This window comes from Oncorhynchus keta, chromosome 27 (genome assembly GCF_023373465.1).
Source record: "Oncorhynchus keta strain PuntledgeMale-10-30-2019 chromosome 27, Oket_V2, whole genome shotgun sequence".
Taxonomy (NCBI): Eukaryota; Metazoa; Chordata; class Actinopteri; order Salmoniformes; family Salmonidae; genus Oncorhynchus; species Oncorhynchus keta.
The window spans coordinates 13,128,460-13,153,483 of record NC_068447.1 but is presented as its reverse complement, the minus strand read 5'-3'; the positions used below and the strand labels follow the sequence as shown (position 1 = coordinate 13,153,483).

The following is a 25,024-nucleotide window of genomic DNA, read 5'->3' as shown; positions in this document are numbered from 1 at the left end:
GGATAGAGTTGGCTACCTCAGAGGAGGCCCTTGATGAAGCTGGTGTCCAGGTGAACAATGAGCATGCGTAAGAAGGACATCTCCTTCCTTGTGTTCTCAAAGATTACGCGTGGGTCATCTGACTGGCAGCGGAGACAGTTGGGAGCCATTACCATGGCCAGGTTATTCACGTCCATCTTGGTCTTACTCACATTGACGGGCTGAGCAAACACCTGCAGGAGGGAGAGGGAGAGTGGATGAGTTTAGGGTGAGAATCAAGGTCAGAAACATTTATGTGGTGTTTGTTGTGTTTATACTAATACATCTAGTTATTATGTAGGTGGAACTTCAAAACATACAGTGACAGATGAAACATTTATAGAGGGACCACATTGGAAACAAGTGAATTTCACTTAAACACGTTATCCCCTGGGTTATAGTCAGTGCATGTTTTTCCCCCAATAATTCAATCAATCAAGAGAGGAGAGAAAGAAAAAGAGGGTAGACGAGCGAGAGAGAGACCTATAGATGGGTTAGCAGACAATGTCCCGAAAACGATATGCGCGCCGGCAGAAGTCTGAGTTGTTGTAGCTGGCAACAATGACAAGTGGGGAATCGCAGGTAGCTCGTTTCAGCTCGTTGTATCTTGTTATGGACATCATGTCTTGTTTTGAGGTGTTTTGACTCTTGTCACTTAAATGTAAATGTCACGTCAATGCTAATATGGCAAAAAAAAATAGCTAGCTAACCAACAACTGTAACGATGTATTTGAGAGACAAGTGCTCATTGTGTAAATGTATGTTTTCAATAAAGATTCAGAGAGAAAATATACACCGAGTGTACAAAACATTAGGGACATGCTCTTTCCATGACAGACTGACCAGGTGAATCCAGGTGACAGCTATGATCCCTTATTGATGTCACCAGTTAAATCCACTTCAATCAGTGGAGATGATAATAATAATAATAATAAAGGGGGGGAGACATGTTAAAGGATTTTAAAGCCTTGAGACAGTTGAGGCATGGGTTGTGTATGTGTGAATGGGCAAGACACAACATTTAAGTGCCTTTGAACGGGGTATGGTAGTAGGTGCCAGGCGCACTGTGCGTCAAGAACTGCAACGCTGCTGGGTTTTTCACACTCAACAATTTCCCGTGTTTATCAAGAAGCATTGTGGGAAGCATTGGATTCAACATTGGCCAGCTTCCCTGTGGAACGCTTTAGACACCTTGTAGAGTCCATTCCCTGGCGAACTGAGGCTGTTCTGAAAGCAAAAGGGGAGGCAACGCAATATTAGGAAGGTATTCATAATGTTTTGTACACTCGGTGTAGTTTACATGTTGTCAACAAGCCTTTGATTCTAAGCTAACCCTCGCCTGTTTGGCTCCACGGTTGTGCAAGTATGTGTTTGTTGCTAAGCAACCAAGCCGTCTATATGTCTGAGTGTTACCTGTAAGAAGTGTATCAAGTAGCAGAGCACCAGTCTGCTGAGTTCAGGCAGAAACTGTACCACTCTGATAGCTGCTTCAGGATCCTCATAGTTACTGATGCACTGCTGATAGAAGCTCTGAGGGATGACTGGCTCCTCCAGCTCCCTGTACCACAGCTTCAGCAGAGACGCTAGGGGAGAGAGATGTTCTTATGTTTAAAATAGATTTATTTTTCTGTACATTTGAGAACAATCTTTACTTCATTTTACCAGAGCTAAAAAGATAAAAACCAAGCCCCACCCCCTCTTTTTCCACTGTACACAGAACCCCTCTGACGCCCACACCTCTGCTGTCCCCCAGGCATGATGGTGTGCAGACTGCTCTGTATACAGCCTTGACAATAACATTCAAAACAGGCAGCCAAGAGAAGGAATTTAGTGTTTTTGTTTTTATTGTTGAATGAGAGGGATTTATTTCTTACCCGGGACGTTGGGGTCCCCAAGGTTTTCTGGAATATTCCACTGATCCACCTGCAGCTTCAGCGCATTCACCTCATCAATATCTCCAGGCACCCTGAGGGAAGAGACACACAGCAGATAGGTTTAACAGCTGCTACAGACGAGGAAGTGATAGGTGATAAAGCGACGTCAACGGAGGACTAGAAGCTGATATACAGTATTATGACAGCGTTGATATTGATTGTTGTAGTGTGATAATGCTCCACTAGGTGGTGCAGCAGGTCTTTTAAAAGGAAATTTCATCACTAGCCAGTATTTTGGGGTGTTTTTTCCAGTCTCCCTGCATAATTATGAGTGATGAGAGGGTGTTTCAGACATAATTATGCACTATAGCTGTATTTTTGAATTTACTCGCCGGGAGAGTTCAACCACTGATGTCATTGGTTGATTGAGTCAGCTGTCTGATCCAAAAAATGTGGAGTCAAGTTTTGTAGCAATTATTGTGGTCTTTGTGTTTCTCCGATTGCACGATCACACCGGCAGCGAGTAGATTTGGTCATCATTGTTCAATAGAGCCACCGGACTTGTCTCAACGATGTTCCTATCTGCCAGGACATTGCAGGATACCTCGGTTGACTCATTTTCCCTGGCTTTGTAAAGACTACAGCCTGACAGTCATACTTCCTTGTTCTCTCTCACCCTCGAAGGCAGGCTTTTCAAAACGGGAGCGGTACTAGTTTACAGGTTCACAGGAGCTATGTTACCGTGCATCGGACTTGAATATCACAATGAATTGATCAAGAAATTGAAGTCAACACTTTATTGGTTTTGGATGCAGCTGGAATAATTTAGTGACTTGTCAGTACATTTAGTAAAACGCATTATATACTTTTCTACAACAGCTAGCAATGTTTATACCACAATGCAGTTGTGAGCATACTAGGCATTCTATATTATACTACTTCATCAGTACTGAATATGGATGTTGTGTTGGTTGAATGTTCCAGCCAGGTTCCAGAATGTTCTTCATCTGGTGAGCCTCTTCTTGTGTTGGTTAATGGCAGCTGGTTTAGCAGGCTTTGACGATGTTGGCAGGGATGTTGGGTTTGGGAGGCTGTGGCTCCTTGTGGACAACCGTCTGGTTCTTTCTGCACTCCACAGTCAGGTAGACAACCGTCTGGTTCTTTCTGCACTCCACAGTCAGGTAGACAACCGTCTGGTTCTTTCTGCACTCCACAGTCAGGTAGACAAGCGTCTGGTTCTTTCTGCACTCCACAGTCAGGTAGACAACCGTCTGGTTCTTTCTGCACTCCACAGTCAGGTAGACAAGCGTCTGGTTCTTTCTGCACTCCACAGTCGGGTAGACAAGCGTCTGGTTCTTTCTGCACTCCACAGTCGGGTGGACAAGCGTCTGGTTCTTTCTGCACTCCACAGTCAGGTAGACAAGCGTCTGGTTCTTTCTGCACTCCACAGTCAGGTAGACAAGCGTCTGGTTCTTTCTGCACTCCACAGTCAGGTAGACAAGCGTCTGGTTCTTTCTGCACTCCACAGTCGGGTAGACAAGCGTCTGGTTCTTTCTGCACTCCACAGTCGGGTGGACAAGCGTCTGGTTCTTTCTGCACTCCACAGTCAGGTAGACAAGCGTCTGGTTCTTTCTGCACTCCACAGTCAGGTAGACAAGCGTCTGGTTCTTTCTGCACTCCACAGTCAGGTAGACAAGCGTCTGGTTCTTTCTGCACTCCACAGTCAGGTAGACAACCGTCTGGTTCTTTCTGCACTCCACAGTCAGGTGGACAATAATATATAATAATATAATAATATATGCCATTTAGCAGACGCTTTTATCCAAAGCGACTTACAGTCATGTGTGCATACATTCTACGTATGGGTGGTCCCGGGAATCGAACCCACTACCCTGGCGTTACAAGCGCCATGCTCTACCAACTGTGCTACAGAAGGACAAGCGTCTGGTTCTTTCTGCACTCCACAGTCGGGTGGACAAGCGTCTGGTTCTTTCTGCACTCCACAGTCAGGTAGACAAGCGTCTGGTTCTTTCTGCACTCCACAGTCAGGTAGACAACCGTCTGGTTCTTTCTGCACTCCACAGTCAGGTGGACAAGCGTCTGGTTCTTTCTGCACTCCACAGTCAGGTAGACAAACGTCTGGTTCTTTCTGCACTCCACAGTCAGGTAGACAAGCGTCTGGTTCTTTCTGCACTCCACAGTCAGGTAGACAACCGTCTGGTTCTTTCTGCACTCCACAGTCAGGTGGACAAGCGTCTGGTTCTTTCTGCACTCCACAGTCAGGTGGACAAGCGTCTGGTTCTTTCTGCACTCCACAGTCAGGTAGACAAACGTCTGGTTCTTTCTGCACTCCACAGTCAGGTAGACAAGCGTCTGGTTCTTTCTGCACTCCACAGTCAGGTAGACAAGCGTCTGGTTCTTTCTGCACTCCACAGTAAGGTGGACAAGCGTCTGGTTCTTTCTGCACTCCACAGTAAGGTGGACAAGCGTCTGGTTCTTTCTGCACTCCACAGTCAGGTAGACAAGCGTCTCATACACTTTCTTCACCACCCACTCCTTCGACCTCTTGCAGGAGATTTGTTGTACTGCAAGTCTCCTGGAAAAACATGAAGACTGATCATTAGAATGTGTAACCATACAATAAACCATGTTAATCTATAAACTAAGGGTAGAGTAGACTGGTATGTGTTTTGGTATGTGTTTTGTTTCATTATTGACTCCGAGTGCGTCATTGAGATGGGCTGTTAGCAAAGTTGTGAAAAGTTTGAGTTGACTTGTAGACAGTCTAGTTGTGTACGAGCACCTACAGTTGTTGGGTAGACAAGCACTGCCACCAATAGAGTGAATAGTCTAGAAGGGTATTCTAACAGCCCCTCTCCTCTATTCATTTTCGACCCTTAGGTCATCAGGCATTCATATCCCAGGTGGTGGTAGAAGGTCCTATATATAGGGGCAGTACTCGGTGACATAACTTCCTGAAACAAGAGGTAAGAAAATATATAACATAATTTCTAGATAGCCATGCAATTGATTATTGAGCATCGCTAGATAGCAGTTGGCTAATTACATTGCTATGCTTTGGAATGTTTAGCCAGCGTATTATGAAAGTTACCTAGCTAGCTCGATTTCGGTTTAGATAAATACATTTAGTTCGCTAGCTCGAGTTTGGTTTAGATAGATATACATTTAGTTCGCTAACTAGCTAGCTTGATTTACATTTAGTTCGCTAGCTAGCTAGGTAACGTTAGCTACCTTACCTCAGCTTGTCCTCTCTGCACTGATGTTGGCTGATCGGATGCCTTCCCCTTTGAAGTGAAGGGAATATGGAACAGCATCACTTGTCAACGACCGACGACATACCAACTCCATCAGTTGAGACTTCAGTTCCGTTTCAAAATCCTCTGGCTGAATGTGCTGGCTACAAACAGACATTTTGATATTTCTCACATCAATTGGATATACTTTCACGGGGGCTGTCCTCCATGTCCTGAAATTGTTATACATTTTGGATATTGTTGTTTGCTATTAATTATTAACATTTATAGCGAAAGAGAGCAGCTGTGACATTTCTCTTGAAGCTGCCCAGGGAAGACCAAAGCCATGTATGTAATACATGGCTCTGGGGGCAACCACGGTATCACTTCAGCATGTTGCCGTGGTCTAGTCCACACATATTGGGGATATATGATCACAGGTGGACATGGTTATACAATACCACTCAGATATAATGAGTGAAAAAGGTGTTTCATGTCCGCAGACACGGACATAGCAGTGCTACACGTCTGGAGGTATCCTTCACATGGGGACTGATTGTGCCAAGGATGAAAAAAAACCAAAGCAAAATCACTGAGCCACAAGGATAATGCCAGTCATTCCCCCGACACCGGGATCCCTGTCAAGTAAAAATAAGTAAACTGTGATGCTCAATAAGAAAACAAAAGTAAAGACAATCCTCTGGCAGCAGGGTTTAAAAAAAAAACTGTCAGGGTAGAATTCCTGTCAATGTTCAAATCACACACCAGACTGAAGGGAGATGTGAGTGACACAAATGAGAACTGTGACAAAAAGGGAACTGTCTTAAAATATGTTTACAGTATCTCACATAATCTCCTGTTTGTTTTATGTACAATCCACAGTCTGTCAGTATGTGATGAGGCCTCAGCCAAAGAGGAACTTACACAGAGATGTTGTGCAGAACACTGGGCTCTAAATGTACTTCAATACAAACAGAATGGGAGAGAAAGAGGAAACTCTGCCCACTGTGTTTACCTTCACATACACAGGCATAAAACAATGTCTTTAATCAACGGATGCTTTTATCTGAAACATGAACGGCCAAAAGATTCATTTGGTGGATTTTCATTATTTGCTGTGTGACAGGGATTTAGTCTGTGAATTTGTATCATTTGGTAATGTCAAACATATTAATGTTTGTTTGAACTACCATTTCTCAGTAGGACCACACAGTCTGTCTGAGCCATGAGCAGAGCTTGGGCCCGAGTTTGTAGGGGTCTTCAGAGCGCCAGACATCTGTACCGATGCCCCAGGAGAGGGTCTGAATCAGCGAGAACGGGTTACAGTCATCTCCCCCATTTTTCCTCCACAGCCCAGTCAGTAAGGATTAACCTCCCCAGGTTAACCAGGCAGGGTGTTTGTTTAACTGATTAACATAGCCTGAGATCAGAGGAGAAAGAGCCTCACTTCCTCCCCTCCCGACCAATGGGAGTCTCTAATGAGGCTGGTCCTATAACGCTGCTGGGAGAGAAGGAGCAGAAGAGTTCTGTCTGTCTGTACTGCTAATTACTGCTGAAACAATGGCTCAGACCCAGTCTGGTTCTGCATACCATGTGTGTCAGGGATGGCTATACTGTATTTTCTCCCATGATGCACGCCTGTCTTTCTTTACCCCATAACGCTACTTACCCCCTCAAAGTGATCCTCATCTGTAGAGACCGTTTCTGGAACCCAAAGTTTATCCAATTCCACCAACATTGCTCTTCTGCCCCCTATCTTTCCACCGTGACGCCCACCCCTTCTCCCAGGAGCCGAGCCTGGTGTGGTGTGACTCCTCACCTGAAGATTCCCTCTGTCTGGGCCCCTCCCAGGGCTAGCACGCACTGAGAAAGCTGCACCTGCACCCAGGGGAGCCTGCGCTCCGGGAACAGCTCGCTCTGGCGCTCCATGATCTCCTCCAGGGCACTGCCGAACAAGGAAGGGGTCACGATGGCATTCCTCCCCTGGTCTAACTCCTCCAGGGTGGGCTTCCTTAGACCCTGTGAGGTGGGAGGGGGTGGGGGTGTGAGTAGGAAAAAGTGACCTGTCCCTAAACACAACTCTAGAAAGTCTATTGATTTAAGATTAGAACTGGTTTTAAGCTGACCCTTATCTAGGTACATTGTCTATCTATGTCAGGCCCAGGTGGAGTCACTCACACTACTGTAACTTCCCTACTGCAATCACAGCTGAACTGTAGGTCAGGTCCCTCATATACAGAAGTAGACAGGAGACACCCAGCCATGTTTAAAGCCCAGCTTCCATCTCAGCAGCTCCGAGGGGTTAAATAAGGTTTAAAAGAAAGAATGGCGCTGGAATGTATAGCGGACATTTTAATGGGTCCTGAACAATTCTGCTATTTTGTGTGTTTTTTTCCCCCCACAGATCTTAACTGTTTTTGGACATAATGTTTCCGCCATCGCTTCCTATGACCATAAAAATAGCTTCTGGACATCAGAACAGCAATCCCTAACCTCGATTTGGATGAACATTTCTACCCTAATGAGTCAGCGGCACATACTGCTTACCCCTGACCCCAATCCCCGACATTCAGACGAAAAATTAACTACAACATAGAGGCCGACGTGCGGGTACCCTGATAAAACTATGGCGATGAGTAAATAATCATCCTCTACCCTCTGTTAAATTGGTGTAATACTAAGGAAGTCTCGAGGTTCTGCACGACTGAATACCCCATGATGAGCTGTAGACCGTACTATTTACAATTAATATTTTTGTAGATGTCTATTTACCACCACAAACCGACTGGCACTAAGACTGCTCTCAACGAGATGTGTAAGGCCATGGGCGCTCCTAGTGGCCGTGGACTTTAATGCAGGCAAACATAAATCTGTTTTTACCTAATTTCTACCAGCATGTCACATGTGCAACCAGAGGGAAAAAAACTCCAGACCACCTTTACTCCACACACAGAGACATGTACAAAGCTCTCCCTCGCCCTCCATTTGGTAAATCTGACCATAATTACATCCTTCTGACTCCTGCTTACAAGCAAAAACTAAAGCAGGAAGTACCAGTGACTTGCTTAAAACGGGAAGTGGTTAGATGATGTGGATGCTACGCTACAGGACTGTTTTGCTAGCACAGACTGGAATATGTTTCGGAACTCATCTGATGGCATTGAGGAGTTTATCACATCAATCACCATCTTTATTAATAAGTGCATCTATGACGACATCCCCACAGTGACCGTACGTACATATCCCAACCAGAAGCCTTAAATTACAGGCAACATCCGCACTGAGCTAAAAGCTAGAGCTACCACTTTCAAGGAGCGGGACACTAATCTGGACATTTATAAAAAAAATACTGCTACGCCCTCCGACAAACCATCAAACAGGCAATGTGTCAATACAGGACTAAGATCAAATCCTACTACACCAGCTCTGGTGCTCGTCGGATGTGGCAGGGCTTGCAAATTATCATTGATTACAAAGTGAAATCCAGCCGCAAGCTGCCCAGTGACGCGAGCCTACCAGACGAGCTAAATGCCTTCTATGCCCAGTGACGCGAGCCTACCAGACGAGCTAAATGCCTTCTATGCCCAGTGACAAGAACCTACCAGAGCTAAATGCCTTCTATGCCCAGTGACACGAGCCTACCAGAGCTAAATGCCGTCTATGCCCAGTGACGCGAGCCTACCAGAGCTAAATGCCTTCTATGCCCAGTGACGCGAACCTACCAGAGCTAAATGCCTTCTATGCCCAGTGATGAGAGCCTACCAGAGCTACATGCCTTCTATGTTTGAACCATGAGTTACAGCACCAGCTCTGTGTGGCCGGTGTAAGATCATTAAACAGGATTACCAGGACACGCACTCCGAGCATGTGCTTGACCAGCTGGCAAGTGTTTCAAGCAGACCACTATAGTCCCTGTGCCCAAGAATGCCAAGGTAAACTGTCTGAATGTCTATCGCCCCGTAGCACTCACATCTGTAGACATGAAATGCTTTGAAAGGCTGGTCATGGCTCACATCAACACCATCATCCCAGACACCCTGGACCCACTCCCAATTTCCATACCACCTCAACAGATCCACAATTGATGCAATCTCAATTGTACTCCACACTGCTCTTTCCCACTTGGACAAAAGGAACACCTACGTGAAAATGCTGTTCATTAACTTCAGCTCAGCATTCAACACTAAGGACTGAACACCTCCCTCTGCAACTGGATCCTGGACTTCCAGACGGGACGCCACTAGGTGGTGAGGGTAGGCAACAACACATCCACCACACTGACCCTCAGGGGTGTATGCTTTGCCCCCTCTTGTACTCCCTGTTCACCCACAACTGCATGGCCATGCATGACTCCAACACCATCATTAAGTTTGCCGACAACACGACGGTGCTAGGCCTGATCACCGACGACATTGAGACAGCCTATTGGGAGGAGGCCAGAGACCTGGCAGTGTGGTGCCAGGACAACAACCTCTCCCTCAACATCAGCAAGACACAGGAGCTGATCGTGGACTACAGGAAACGGAGGGCTGGGCACATCCACATCCACATCCACAGGGCTGTAGTGGAGCGAGTCGACAACTTCAAGTCCTCGGTGTCCTGATCACTAAGGATCTATGATGTTACAAACACAGCAACACAGTCGTGAAGAAGGCATGACAACGCCTCTTCCCCCTCAGGAGGCTGAAAAGACTCGGCATGGATCCTCAGATCCTCAACAAGTTACACAGCTGCACCATTGAGAACATCTTGACTGGCTGCATCATGGCGTGGTATGGGAACTGCTTGGCATCCGACCGCAAGGCGCTACAGAGGGTAGTGCATACGGCCCGGTACATCACTGGGGCCAAGCTTCCTGCCATCCAGGAACTCTATAGCAGATGGTGTCAGAAGGCCCCTAAAAATGTTCCGACTCCAGCCACCCAAGTCATAGACTGTTCTCTCTGCTACCGCACAGCAAGCGGTACCGATGCAGCAAGTCTGGAACCAACAGGACCCTGAACAGCTTCTACCCCCAAGCCATGAGACTGTTAAACAGTTAGTCTGGGTAGCTACTGGTTAACTATTTAACTACCTGCATTGACCCTTTTTGCATTAACTTTTTTTGACTCATTACATACACTGCTGCTGCTGTTTATTATCTATCACTTTATTCCTGTTTATATGTACCTACTGTATCTACCTCAATGACCTGGTACCCCTGAATATCAACTCAGTACTGGTACCCCTGCATATCAACTCAGTACTGGTACCACTGCATATCAACTCAGTACTGGTACCCCTGCATATCAACTCAGTACTGGTACCCCTGCATATCAACTCAGTACTGGTATCCCTGCATATCAACTCAGTACTGGTACCCCTGCATATCAACTCAGTACTGGTACCCCTGCATATCAACTCAGTACTGGTACCCCTGCATATCAACTCAGTACTGGTACCCCTGCATATCGACTCAGTACTGGTACCCCTGCATATCAACTCAGTACTGGTACCCCTGCATATCAACTCAGTACTGGTACCCCGTGTATAAAGCCAAGTTATCATGACTCATTGTGTATTTATTATTACTATTATTTATCTATTTACTTTCTCTCTGCATTGTTGGGAAGGGCCCTTAAGTAATTATTTCACTGTTAGTCCACACCTGTTGTTTACGAAGCATGTGACAAATAAAATTTGATTTGAAATATAGCCCCCAGTAAAAGTGCCTGGCCTGGGGCTGCAGTAAGGCTGCTGTGGGCGGGCTGATTACAGGGTGGGACACAACAGAGGTTGGGAGATGGCTGCTCTACTGGCTGACTGATGGAGGGGTGGTTTGGTAGGCACAAGCTCAGACTTGAAGCCTCTCTTAAGATCCACGTGTCCAGTGGGGATTTGGGAGAGAGCGGGTGACGGAGGGGGTCAAAAGGGTTGTTGTAATGCCCCCGTCTCAGTTTTGGTTTACAGATTAGTGCCTATTTTGCTGAGGACTCCTAACGGCTCAGTGTGATGATTGCTAACACATGTGCGAGCTCCCAGAATGCCTCGCTTCATAGCCGATGCTAATCTCAGGGGCAACACTAACTCACTAGAACAATAGAAACATTCCACTTCTCTTTGTCTGCTGGGAGAGTTGGAGTTCCTAGATCATTTAGATCATTAGAATATAAAACTGCAGCAGAAGGTCTGGAAATGAAATCTCAATTCAGTCCAACAGTGAGCAGTGAGTGATGGAGTGATGGAGCAGTGAGTGATGGAACAGTGAGTGATGGAGCAGTGAGAGATGGAACAGTGAGTGGTGGAGCAGTGAGAGATGGAGCAGTGAGAGATGGAGCAGTGAGAGATGGAGCAGTGAGTGATGGAGCAGTGAGAGATGGAGCAGTGAGTGATGGAGCAGTGAGAGATGGAGCAGTGAGAGATGGAGCAGTGAGAGATTGAGCAGTGAGAGATGGAGCAGTGAGTGATGGAGCAGTGAGAGATGGAGCAGTGAGTGATGGAGCAGTGAGAGATGGAGCAGTGAGAGATGGTGCAGTGAGTGATGGAGCAGTGAGAGATGGAGCAGTGAGTGATGGAACAGTGAGAGATGGAGCAGTGAGAGATGGAGCAGTGAGTGATGGAGCAGTGAGAGATGGAGCAGTGAGTGATGGAGCAGTGAGTGATGGAGCAGTGAGTGATGGAGCAACCCCCCTCTGTCTTTGTATGACATCCCTCCCTGGCCATTTTAATAGTGTTTTAGGATGACCTTACCTTTTTGCCCCCAGTGACGGCGACCTTCTGCAGCTTGCGGTAGCAGTACTTGGCATAAGTGCTGATTGGCAGGCCTGGAGAGAGGGGAGATGATAGACACCATTACTGACCAATCCTGAGGCAGTAATACAATTCGTTACCACTTTCTATCTGCATGTGAAAGTCCTCAGTGTCAGTTCCACAGGAGTTTGGAGTAATACCCGGGGGTCATAAACCCCACCGACAGAACATGTTACCAATGAATCATCAAAACCAAATCTGTCCACCGCAGGGCATTTTGGATATCAGCTCTGCACATTCCAGGAGAATCCTGCACAGTCACCATGGTGTATTATTACTGTATTATCGAGCTGCAGGGAGCAGCTGTACCTCAAGGTTAAAGCCATCAAGATATCCAACACCAAGTATTACTATAACAGATAGTACTGCTACTGTTATTAAAGCACTAGTACTACTATCATTATTGAATCTGCATTTTTAATTGTGCTTCAACTGCTTCTACTTTAATTGCCAGTCCTACTACTGTATATCACAACCCTTTTTGGTTCCAGGTAGAACCCTTTTGGGTTCCATGTAGAATCCTTTTTGGTTCCAGGTAGAACCCTTTTGGGTTCCAGGTATAACCCTTTTGGGTTTCATGTAGAATCCTTTTGGGTTCCATGTAGAATCATTTTGGGTTCCAGGTAGAACCCTTTTGGGTTCCAGGTAGAATCCTTTCCAAGAGTGTAGAATGAGCGACCGAGGTATTGGCCGGCCAACACATTTTTTTTCTTTCTGTTGTCCTTAATCTGTGAGAACCAGAGTTCATCTTGGCTGCAGACCCTGGTGCTGAAACTACATGACACAGATTTATGTCAAACAGGTGAAAGTCGTTCACAGCCTTGTCCTCAGCAACAAAACAGCAGCATGAGGTTTGGCAGAGGGTTAGCTGAGTTGAGTTTTGAGAGACTATGGGAACCTGAGGCTTTAAAAAGGTTTTGCGAGTATTGTCTCCTATCGTAAGTCAAATGAATCACACACATAGCTGACATGGTGCTGATTTCTGGAGGGGGGGATTTAACTTTGTTCTTTCTCCTCATCCAAAACGGGAATGAGATGGATTTCAATTATGAGGAAAAGTAATTCAATCACGGGACAACTTTGCGCCTTCATGAAACAACAAAGAGAGAGGAGGGGTGCTGACATATCAAAGTAAGGTCCTCAGGGGGAACAGGAAAGGAGGGGGGACTTGTTGTGCAGGTCCCAGAGACCAGGCCAGGTAGAGAAAATGGAACACTATGATATAGGGCTGTCGTTCATCAGCCCGCCCAGTCACTGGTGTTACTGTAGCACTGTATCGGCTCAGAGGACCAGACACCAGACTGGATAATACTACTGGGTCATTCACCTCCGAGCACAGCTGTGAGGGCACATGGCCAAGCAGGCCTCAGCAGGGATAGTCAGAGAGGTGACTGGTCATACAGCCTGATGACCTCAGTCCAGAACAAACACTTTAACTTCTCCTCCTCTTCTGACCAGTGTTGTTACAGTGTTGTCAACATAGTGTATGGAGGACTTTGTAGCTGAGAAGGAGAAAAGAGAGTTTTATAGGAGTTGTTTTAGGCAGAAGTCCTCTTTTATTTGGCTATAAAAACACATATTTAAGAGGCAGGGCAGTGGTTTCACAAGCCCCTGTCTCTGCTCTCTGATCTCTGTGCTGCTGAGGACTGCAGGACACACACATTGCTCTGGCTCGGGACTGCTGCTGGGAACACCTGCTCCTTCCTTTTTTCTAGACCTTATTGTCTTCACATCCCTCGTCTTCTCTTATCCTCTTTTATTCATTCCTCTGCCCCTCACAGTCCTTCATTTATTTTCCTCATCTCTAATGGTTTCTGTACTGTTATTCTCTCCCGCTCTCCTCATCTTTCCCTTTTCTCCTTCTTCCTGAGCATTCCCCCCTCTTGCTCTCACTCTCTCTTTCTCTCCTCCTTACTGAGCATTCCTCTCTCTCTCTCCTTCCTGAGCATTCTCTCTCTCCTTCCTGAGCATTCGGCTCTCTCTCTCTCTCCTTCCTGAGCATTTCTCTCTCTCTCTCTCTCTCTCTCTCTCCTACTTCCTGAGCATTCCTTCCTTCTCCTGTGTTGTTAGGGTTGGAATGACAAGCATGTGGGAGCGGTGGACTGATTTCCCCTCTTGTGTGTCAGATGATGTTACACATAGCCCAGATGAGGCACATAGCCCAGGCAGGGTAGAGGGCTGGCTTGTACCACTGAGCACCACGGTTAAGACCTCTGAGACTGTTATTAAGGCTCTGAGATAGAGAGAATCCTGTGTTGAGTTTCCTATGCCTGGGGGTCGTAAATCCCTATATGATACCACAAGAAGACAGAGAGAGGACGGGACGGGACGGGGGGCTACATGGATGTGTGTGTATGAGTCTGTTACCATGGCTGTAAATGTGTTTGTATGCATAAAAACAGACAGAGAACTAGGGAGTTGATGTGGGGGATGGGGGGCATCTATAAAGCACGTGACATTATACTTCCGGCGCCGACAGAGAGGCCGACAGAGATGGCCGCCTCGCTTTGCGTTCCTAGGAAACTATGCAGTTTTTTGTTTTTTTTACATGTTATTTCTTACATTAGTACCCCAGGTCATCTTAGGTTTCATTACATACAGTCGAGAAGAACTACTGAATATAAGATCAGCGTCAACTCACCATCAGTACGACCAAGAATATGTTTTCCGCGACGCGGATCCTGTGTTCTGCCTTACAAACAGGTCAACGGAATGGATCGCATGCAGCGACCCAAAAAAACGACTCCGAAAAAGAGGGAAACGCGGCGGTCTTCTGGTCAGACTCCGGAGACGGGCACATCGCGCACCACTTCCCAGCATTCTTCTTGCCAATGTCCAGTCTCTAGACAACAAGGTTGATGAAATCCGAGCAAGGGTAGCATTCCAGAGGGACATCAGAAACTGTAACGTTCTGTGCTTCACGGAAACATGGCTCACTGGAGAGACGCTATCCGAAGCGGTGCAGCCAACGGGTTTCTCCACGCATCGCGCTGACAGAAACAAACACCTTTCTGGTAAGAAGAGGGGCGGGGGCGTATGCCTCATGACTAACGAGACATGGTGTGATGAAAGAAACATACAGGAACTCAAATCCTTCTGTTCACCTGATTTAGAATTCCTCACAATCAAATGTAGACCGCATTATCTACCAAGAGAATTCTCTTCGATTATAATCACAGCCGTATATATCCCCCCCCAAGCAGACACATCGATGGCTCTGAACGAACTTTATTTAACTCTTTGCAAACTGGAAACAATTTATCCAGAGGCTGCATTCATTGTAGCTGGGGATTTTAACAAGGCTAATCTGAAAACAAGACTCCCTAAATTATATCAGCATATCGATTGCGCAACCAGGGGTGGAAAAACCTTGGATCACTGCTATTCTAACTTCCGCGACGCATATAAGGCCCTGCCCCGCCCCCCTTTCGGAAAAGCTGACCACGACTCCATTTTCTCCATTTAAAATTTGATTTGATTTGATTTGACATATGAGATCAACAGTCTCTTCATTACTCTCCACTTGCAGCCTGTTTGTGTCTGTGGCCTAAGCCTCAGCTGAGTGTCCAATGGGAGCCAGCGATCCCACGCTAAACAGGGACAGCCAGGGCCAGAGAAGAGATACAGAGGAAAACAGAGAGTATTTGCATACAAATAGTTGGTGGTGTAACGGCCAACCTTTAATCTTCCACAGAGAGGAGAAGAGGCCCCAGCCACTCCACTCCTCTGGCCCACGCTCCCCTTGTACAGGGGGCTTAACTGGGCTTGGCCCACTGTTTCATTTCCAGGACACCCACTGCTGCCACCAAAATGCCTGGCTGCCCAGGTCTTCCCAGCCTGTCTGAGGCCCATGGGCCGGCCCCATTCTAAGCCACACGTTCTTAAACGTGCCCCAGAGAGATCGGACACTACCAAAACAAACCCCCTACGCCCTCTTTCTCCTCTTTTGATGAAGAGCTGGATCCGAGGCCCCAAACTGTCGCCCAGAACAATACCCACTCAGCAGCCTGGGCCCAGAGAGGCAGCTGGTGAAGCTCACATAGATGCCACCTCCCTCCTTTCAAAACATTCCAACGACCATCCCCATCCAATCCCTCCTCCGCTTTATCCTTACCCGTGAAAACACTCTCACACAGACAGTAGTTCCTCATGTCCTCAGTGACAACACTCTCACACAGACAGTAGTTCCTCATGTCCTCAGTGACAACACTCTCACACAGACAGTAGTTCCTCATGTCCTCAGTGACAACACTCTCACACAGACAGTAGTTCCTCATGTCCTCAGTGTGACAACATGTCCTCAGTGACAACACTCTCACACAGACAGTAGTTCCTCATGTCCTCAGTGACAACACTCTCACACAGACAGTAGTTCCTCATGTCCACAGTCAGTGACAACACTCTCACACAGACAGTAGTTCCTCATGTCCTCAGTGACAACACTCTCACACAGACAGTAGTTCCTCATGTCCTCAGTGACAACACTCTCACACAGACAGTAGTTCCTCATGTCCTCAGTGACAACACTCTCACACAGACAGTAGTTCCTCATGTCCTCAGTGACAACACTCTCACACAGACAGTAGTTCCTCATGTCCTCAGTGACAACACTCTCACACAGACAGTAGTTCCTCATGTCCTCAGTGACAACACTCTCACACAGACAGTAGTTCCTCATGTCCTCAGTGACAACACTCTCACACAGACAGTAGTTCCTCATGTCCTCAGTGACAACACTCTCACACAGACAGTAGTTCCTCATGTCCTCAGTGACAACACTCTCACACAGACAGTAGTTCCTCATGTCCTCAGTGAAAACACTCCAGAGTGGATGTGGAGTACAGTGTGACTAACTGTTTTCTACTACAGTGAGGGGAGGAGAGTCAGTCAACAACCATCTCAACCTTCCACAACTCTCCCATCATCTATAGTCTCTTAAATTATGTAGCACAGTGAGTGGACTCTGTCACAGTACTAGTATTTCATGACACACTCCAGTGGGGACATCCTGTCACACAGACAGTAGTGTTGGTAGGCTAGTGTAGGACTGCATCAGACACTAGTGGGGAGCATCCTGTCTGCTGGTCTGTGAGTGTTGGTAGGCATAGATTATGTTAGGCAAATGCAGCTATGTATTTCAGACACACTCCTATGGGGAGCATCCTGTAGTGGTCTGTAAGTGATGGTAGGCATAGATTAGTGTGCCTACTGCAGCTAAGGCTGTATTTCAGACACACGTCCTAGTGGGGAGCATCCTGTCTGCTGGTCTGTGAGTGTTGGTAGGCATAGATTATGTGTAGGTCCTACTGCAGGCTGAATAAGATTACGGCTAGTGGGGCTCATCCTGTCTTGGTCAGACATAGATTATGTGTCCTACTGCAGGGGATTTCAGACACACATCCTGCATCCTGTCTGGTCTGTGAGTGTTGGTAGGCATAGATTATGTGTAGGCCTACTGCAGCTACGGCTGTATTTCAGACACACGTCCTAGTGGGGAGCATCCTGTCTGCTGGTCTGTGAGTGTTGGTAGGCATAGATTATGTGTAGGCCTACTGCAGCTACGGCTGTATTTCAGACACACATCCTAGTGGGGAGCATCCTGTCTGCTGGTCTGTAGGCATAGTGTTGGTAGGCATTTACACACGTCCTAGTGGGGAGCATCCTGTCTGCTGGTCTGTGAGTGTTGGTAGGCATAGATTATGTGTAGGCCTACTGCAGCTATGGCTGTATTTCAGACACACATCCTAGTGGGGAGCATCCTGTCTGCTGGTCTGTGAGTGTTGGTAGGCATAGATTATGTGTAGGCCTACTGCAGCTATGGCTGTATTTCAGACACACATCCTAGTGGGGAGCATCCTGTCTGCTGGTCTGTGAGTGTTGGTAGGCATAGATTATGTGTAGGCCTACTGCAGCTATGGCTGTATTTCAGACACACGTCCTAGTGGGGAGCATCCTGTCTGCTGGTCTGTGAGTGTTGGTAGGCATAGATTATGTGTAGGCCTACTGCAGCTATCCTGTCTGCTGGCTGTATTTCAGACACACGTCCTAGTGGGGAGCATCCTGTCTGCTGGTCTGTGAGTGTTGGTAGGCATAGATTATGTGCTAGGCCTGGGGAGCACTGTGAGTGTTGGTAGGCAGCTACTGGCTGTATTTCAGACACACGTCCTAGTGGGGAGCATCCTGTCTGCTGGTCTGTGAGTGTTGGTAGGCATAGATTATGTGTAGGCCTACTGCAGCTACGGCTGTATTTCAGACACACGTCCTAGTGGGGAGCATCCTGTCTGCTGGTCTGTGAGTGTTGGTAGGCATAGATTATGTGTAGGCCTACTGCAGCTACGGCTGTATTTCAGACACACGTCCTAGTGGGGAGCATCTCTTTCTTGTGTTATTATATAAAGTGACGGTTGTTGATGTGTACGGCTGCATTTCAGATACACGTGTGTGTACATTTGAACAGCAGTAAGACCAATCTACCTTGTGCTGTTAGTGCTTTAAACAACACATGGATTTAAAATGCCTCCCCCAAGGCATGTCATCCTGGAGCTGGGCCTGGGACTCTCTCTGTCACAGTACTGGTACAGCTGGTAGCAGGGCTGGGGAGGACTGTGCGATGTGATGTGGTGTCAGTCTGGGTCTTGGTCTTGGTGTGGTAGACGCAGTGTGTTTGGCCTCAGGGCACAATGCAGCATCATGAGACCAGAAAAGATGCTGGGACAGAGCTGTGAGGAGCCATCTGATTGTTCAAATGAACGCACTAGGGCTGTCCCTGACTAAAATCAAATAAAATTGGTCGACCAAGAGTGTTCTTTTCTTTCAACCAATAGATTGGTTAACCTTTTTAAATGTGTATTTTTCCATATATAGACACAGCCTATGTGTTCAATAAAATCAACTATATGCACTGAATTTGTCCGAAAACTACGTGTTACATTTTGAATGCTTAGTAGGACAGGAAAATGGTCCCTACTGCCTCTGATCTGGCGGACTCACTAAGCACATGCTTCATTTGTAAATTATATCTTAGTGTTGGAGCGTGCCCCTGGCTAGCTGTACATTTAAAAAACAAGAAAATGAGGCTGTCTGGTTGGATTAATATAAGAAATGTTCAATTATTCATACTTTTACATTTACTTTTGATACTTAAGTATATTTTAGAAATTATATTTACATTTAATACTTAATATATATTTTAAAGCAAATACTTTTAGACTTTTACTCAAGTACCATTTTACTGGGTGACTTTCACTTTTACTTGAGTCATTTTCTATTAAGGTATCTTTACGTTTACTACAGTATGATAACTGGGCCCTTTTTCCACCACTGTACGAGACTGTCACTGACCATCCTGAGAGAGACTCTAGCTGTAGAACCATTACAGAAAGTAGCAGTGGTTTGAGGTAGGAAATACACTCACTTACCTAACAGCTACTTTATAACAAACAGCTACTGCTTTATGTATAGCCGTGGAATGCTTTGAAAGGCTCACATCCACACCATCATCCCAGAAACCCTGGGCCCACTCTAATTCGCATACTGCCACAACAGATCCACAGATGACACAATCTCTATTGCACTCCACACTGCCCTTTCCCACCTGGACAAAAGGAACACCTATGTGAGAATGCTGTTAATTGATTACAGCTCAGTGTTCAACACCATCAAGCTCAGGACCCTGGGACTAAACACCTCCATCTGCAACTGGATCCTAGACTTCCTGACAGGACGCCCACAGGTAGTAAGGGTAGGCAACAACACATCTGCCACACTGACCCTCAACACTGGGGCCCCTCACGGGTGTGTGCTTAGTTCCCTCCTGTACTCACTCTTCAACCACGACTGCGTGACCATGAACAGCTTCTACCCCCAAGCCATGAGACTGTTAAACAGTTAGTCTGGGTAGCTACTGGTTAACTATTTAACTACCTGCATTGACCCTTTTTGCATTAACTTTTTTTGACTCATTACATACACTGCTGCTGCTGTTTATTATCTATCACTTTATTCCTGTTTATATGTACCTACTGTATCTACCTCAATGACCTGGTACCCCTGCATATCAACTCAGTACTGGTACCACTGCATATCAACTCAGTACTGGTACCCCTGCATATCAACTCAGTACTGGTACCCCTGCATATCAACTCAGTACTGGTACCACTGCATATCAACTCAGTACTGGTACCCCTGCATATCAACTCAGTACTGGTACCCCTGCATATCAACTCAGTACTGGTACCACTGCATATCAACTCAGTACTGGTACCACTGCATATCAACTCAGTACTGGTACCACTGCATATCAACTCAGTACTGGTACCCCTGCATATCAACTCAGTACTGGTACTCCTGCATATCAACTCAGTACTGGTACCCCTGCATATCAACTCAGTACTGGTACCCCTGCCCTCAGTATATGCATATCAACTCAGTACTGGTACCCCTGCATATCAACTCAGTACTGGTACCACTGCATATCAACTCAGTACTGGTACCACTGCATATCAACTCAGTACTGGTACCACTGCATATCAACTCAGTACTGGTACCCTGCATATCAACTCAGTACTGGTACCCCTGAATATCAACTCAGTACTGGTACCCCTGCATATCAACTCAGTACTGGTACCACTGCATATCAACTCAGTACTGGTACCACTGCATATCAACTCTACAGTACTGGTACCCCTGCATATCAACTGGTACCCCTGCATATCAACTCAGTACTGGTACCCCTGCATATCAACTCAGTACTGGTACCCCTGCATATACTCAGTACTGGTACCCCCTGCATATCAACTCAGTACTGGTACCCCTGCATATCAACTCAGTACTGGTACCACTGCATATCAACTCAGTACTGGTACCCCTGCATATCACCTCAGTACTGGTACCACTGCATATCAACTCAGTACTGGTACCCCTGCATATCAACTCAGTACTGGTACCCCTGCATATCAACTCAGTACTGGTACCCCTGCATATCAACTCAGTACTGGTACCCCTGCATATCAACTCAGTACTGGTACCCTGCATATCAACTCAGTACTGGTACCCCTGCATATCAACTCAGTACTGGTACTCCCTGCATATCAACTCAGTACTGGTACCCCTGCATATCAACTCAGTACTGGTACCCCTGCATATCAACTCAGTACTGGTACCCTGCATATCAACTCAGTACTGGTACCCCTGCATATCAACTCAGTACTGGTACCCCTGCATATCAACTCAGTACTGGTACCCCTGCATATCAACTCAGTACTGGTACCCTGCATATCAACTCAGTACTGGTACCCCTGCATATCAACTCAGTACTGGTACCCCTGCATATCAACTCAGTACTGGTACCCCTGCATATCAACTCAGTACTGGTACCCCTGCATATCAACTCAGTACTGGTACCCCTGTCAGTACTGGTACCCCTGCATATCAACTCAGTACTGGTACCCCTGCATATCAACTCAGTACTGGTACCCTGCATATCAACTCAGTACTGGTACCCCTGCATATCAACTCAGTACTGGTACCCCTGCATATCAACTCAGTACTGGTACCCTGCATATCAACTCAGTACTGATACCCCTGCATATCAACTCAGTACTGGTACCCTGCATATCAACTCAGTACTGGTACCCTGCATATCAACTCAGTACTGGTACCCTGCATATCAACTCAGTACTGGTACCCCTGCATATCAACTCAGTACTGGTACCCCTGCATATCAACTCAGTACTGGTACCCCTGCATATCAACTCAGTACTGGTACCCCTGCATATCAACTCAGTACTGGTACCCCTGCATATCAACTCAGTACTGATACCCCTGCATATCAACTCAGTACTGGTACCCCTGCATATCAACTCAGTACTGGTACCCCTGCACATCAACTCAGTACTGGTACCCCTGCATATCAACTCAGTACTGGTACCCCTGCATATCAACTCAGTACTGGTACCCCGTGTATAAAGCCAAGTTATCATGCATGACTCATTGTGTATTTATTATTACTTGTTTTACTTTTCTATTATCTCTCTATTTTCTTTCTCTATGCATTGTTGAGAAGGGCCCTTAAGTAAGCATTTCACTGTTAGTCCACAGCTGTTGTTTACAAGGCATGTGACAAATATTTTTAGGGGTTCTGCTATATGCACAGTATGTGAGGATGGTGGTGTCTGTTATTGAGTCTACGTAGTGGTGTCTCTTATTGAGTCTAGCAAGGTGGTGTCTGTTATTGAGTCTACGAAGTGGTGTATCTTATTGAGTCTAGCAAGGTGGTGTCTCTTATTGAGTCTAGCAAGGTGGTGTCTCTTATTGAGTCTACGAAGTGGTGTATCTTATTGAGTCTAGCAAGGTGGTGTCTCTTATTGAGTCTAGCAAGGTGGTGTCTCTTATTGAGCCTAGCAAGGTGGTGTCTCTTATTGAGTCTATGTAGTGGTGTCTCTTATTGAGTCTAGCAAGGTGGTGTCTGTTATTGAGTCTAGCAAGGTGGTGTCTCTTATTTAGTCTATGTAGTGGTGTCTCTTATTGAGTCTAGCAAGGTGGTGTCTGTTATTGAGTCTAGCAAGGTGGTGTCTCTTATTTAGTCTACGTAGTGGTGTCTCTTATTGAGTCCAGCAAGGTGGTGTCTCTTATTGAGTCTAGGTAGTGGTGTCTCTTATTGAGTCCAGGTAGTGGTGTCTCTTATTGAGTCAAGGTAGTGGTGTCTCTTATTGAGTCTATATAGTGGTGTCTCTTATTGAGTCCAGGTAGTGGTGTCTCTTATTGATTATATGAAGGTGGTGTCTCCTCTCACTCTACAGAGAGGTCCCCTCAGCCATGGCCTGGACAGCATTACTAATGCTCTTTAGGCCAGAGGGTTAGGAGGAGACCGGGTCAGGGATGATCACTCCTATAACATGGCTATCTGCCTGCTAATCCCTGCCTGGCAGTGTGTGTGTTTGCCAGCCTGCCCAGCTGGGCAACAGAGATAAAGCACAGAGGGAAACATGTTACCCCAGCTTTTGTTCCTCGAGGCTCCTTTGTGTGGTTCTGCTAATCTCATTTAAAGAGTCTAGTACTGATGTAAATGTGTGCAACTCCTTCAATTGTCAATCTCATATAGAAAGAAACATACGTTGGTACAGACTATCAGTAACATTTCAAATAACTAAGTAACCTTAGCGCTAACCCTGACCTTAACCCTTATCCTAACCACAAACTTAACCCTAACACTTAATCTAACCTTAGCGCTAACCCTGACCTTAACCCTTATCCTAACATAAACTTAACCCTAACACTTAATCTAACCTTAGTGCTAACCCTGACCTTAACCCTTATCCTAACCATAAACTTAACCCTAAACCTAACACTTAATCTAACCTTAGCGCTAACCCTGAGCTTAACCCTTATCCTAACCATAAACTTAACCCTAACACTTAATCTAAACTTTTACTCCAACTCTTATTCAAACCTAACCGTAACCTTAGCAACCAGTTGCTTATCAACAGATGGCATGACTACCAACAAACTATATGTGGAGCATCTACTAATGGAAAATCCGGACTATCCACATAAAGTGTGATCATAGGTTAATATTTTCTGTGAATGTCTGTCTGCCGGCTGTAAGATGGCTACTTTGGAAGTGTTTTAATTAATACTTGTAACTGCTAATGTTTTTCACCCAAATAAATGCAATTCAACTGTTATTCCTCCCTCTTTTTCCTTCTGTGAATGAACAAGTGTTAATGTAGTGAACAAGTGTTACTGTAGTGAACAAGTGTTACTGTAGTGAACAAGTGTTAATGTAGTGAACAAGTGTTACTGTAGTGAACAAGTGTTAATGTAGTGAACAAGTGTTACTGTAGTGAACAAGTGTTACTGTAGTGAACAAGTGTTACTGTAGTGAACAAGTGTTAATGTAGTGAACAAGTGTTAATGTAGTGAACAAGTGTTAATGTAGTGAACAAGTGTTACTGTAGTGAACAAGTGTTACTGTAGTGAACAAGTGTTAATGTAGTGAACAAGTGTTAATGTAGTGAACAAGTGTTACTGTAGTGAACAAGTGTTACTGTAGTGAACAAGTGTTAATGTAGTGAACAAGTGTTAATGTAGTGAACAAGTGTTACTGTAGTGAACAAGTGTTACTGTAGTGAACAAGTGTGTTGAACTGTAGTGAACAAGTGTTAATGTAGTGAACAAGTGTTAATGTAGTGAACAAGTGTTAATGTAGTGAAATGTAAGTGTTAATGTAGTGAACAAGTGTTAATGTAGTGAACAAGTGTTACTGTAGTGAACAAGTGTTAATGTAGTGAACAAGTGTTACTGTAGTGAACAAGTGTTACTGTAGTGAACAAGTGTTACTGTAGTGAACAAGTGTTAATGTAGTGAACAAGTGTTACTGTAGTAAACAAGTGTTACTGTAGTGAACAAGTGTTAATGTAGTGAACAAGTGTTAATGTAGTGAACAAGTGTTACTGTAGTGAACAAGTGTTACTGTAGTGAACAAGTGTTACTGTAGTGAACAAGTGTTACTGTAGTGAACAAGTGTTAATGTAGTGAACAAGTGTTAATATAGTGAACAAGTGTTACTGTAGTGAACAAGTGTTACTGTAGTGAACAAGTGTTAATGTAGTGAACAAGTGTTACTGTAGTGAACAAGTGTTAATATAGTGAACAAGTGTTAATATAGTGAACAAGTGTTACTGTAGTGAACAAGTGTTACTGTAGTGAACAAGTGTTAATGTAGTGAACAAGTGTTACTGTAGTGAACAAGTGTTAATGTAGTGAACAAGTGTTAATGTAGTGAACAAGTGTTACTGTAGTGAAACTCACCCTCCTCTTCCTCGTTGTTCTGCTTCCTCTTCTTCCGGGACTTTGAATTCTTCTTGGTCTTCATGTCCTGTTGTTCCATAATGTGCTGCATGACTGTAAATGAAGTGGTGAGGAGGACGGAAAGACAAAATGTTCTTTTGATTAAAGATTTGTCGCAATAACGCTCTCCCCAGTGTCTAGGTCTGAAAAACAGATGATGGTGTTTTGTGCTGGGCTCTCTCAACTTTGACCCTGCTCCCACTCCATTTTTTTTTTGGTCTCACTTTTCCAGTGCTGCAT

The 25,024-nt window shown here is 45.6% G+C and overlaps 1 protein-coding gene across 11 annotated transcripts in view; it reads right to left on the bottom strand.

Annotated features, from left to right (window-relative positions):
• Positions 1-25,024, bottom strand: part of LOC118360259 (rho GTPase-activating protein 39-like) — a 161,128-nt gene that overhangs the window by 4,504 nt on the left and 131,600 nt on the right. For all 11 annotated transcript variants that reach the window (XM_052481697.1, XM_052481698.1, XM_052481699.1 and 8 more), the window contains 6 exons: positions 24,746-24,838; positions 11,876-11,949; positions 6,966-7,165; positions 1,893-1,984; positions 1,432-1,601; positions 17-212 (listed from right to left, as the gene is read on the bottom strand). In XM_052481697.1, coding sequence (XP_052337657.1) covers positions 18-212; positions 1,432-1,601; positions 1,893-1,984; positions 6,966-7,165; positions 11,876-11,949; positions 24,746-24,838 — 824 coding nt within the window. In that variant the 3' untranslated portion in view covers position 17. The remainder of the gene's footprint in view (positions 1-16; positions 213-1,431; positions 1,602-1,892; positions 1,985-6,965; positions 7,166-11,875; positions 11,950-24,745; positions 24,839-25,024) is intronic.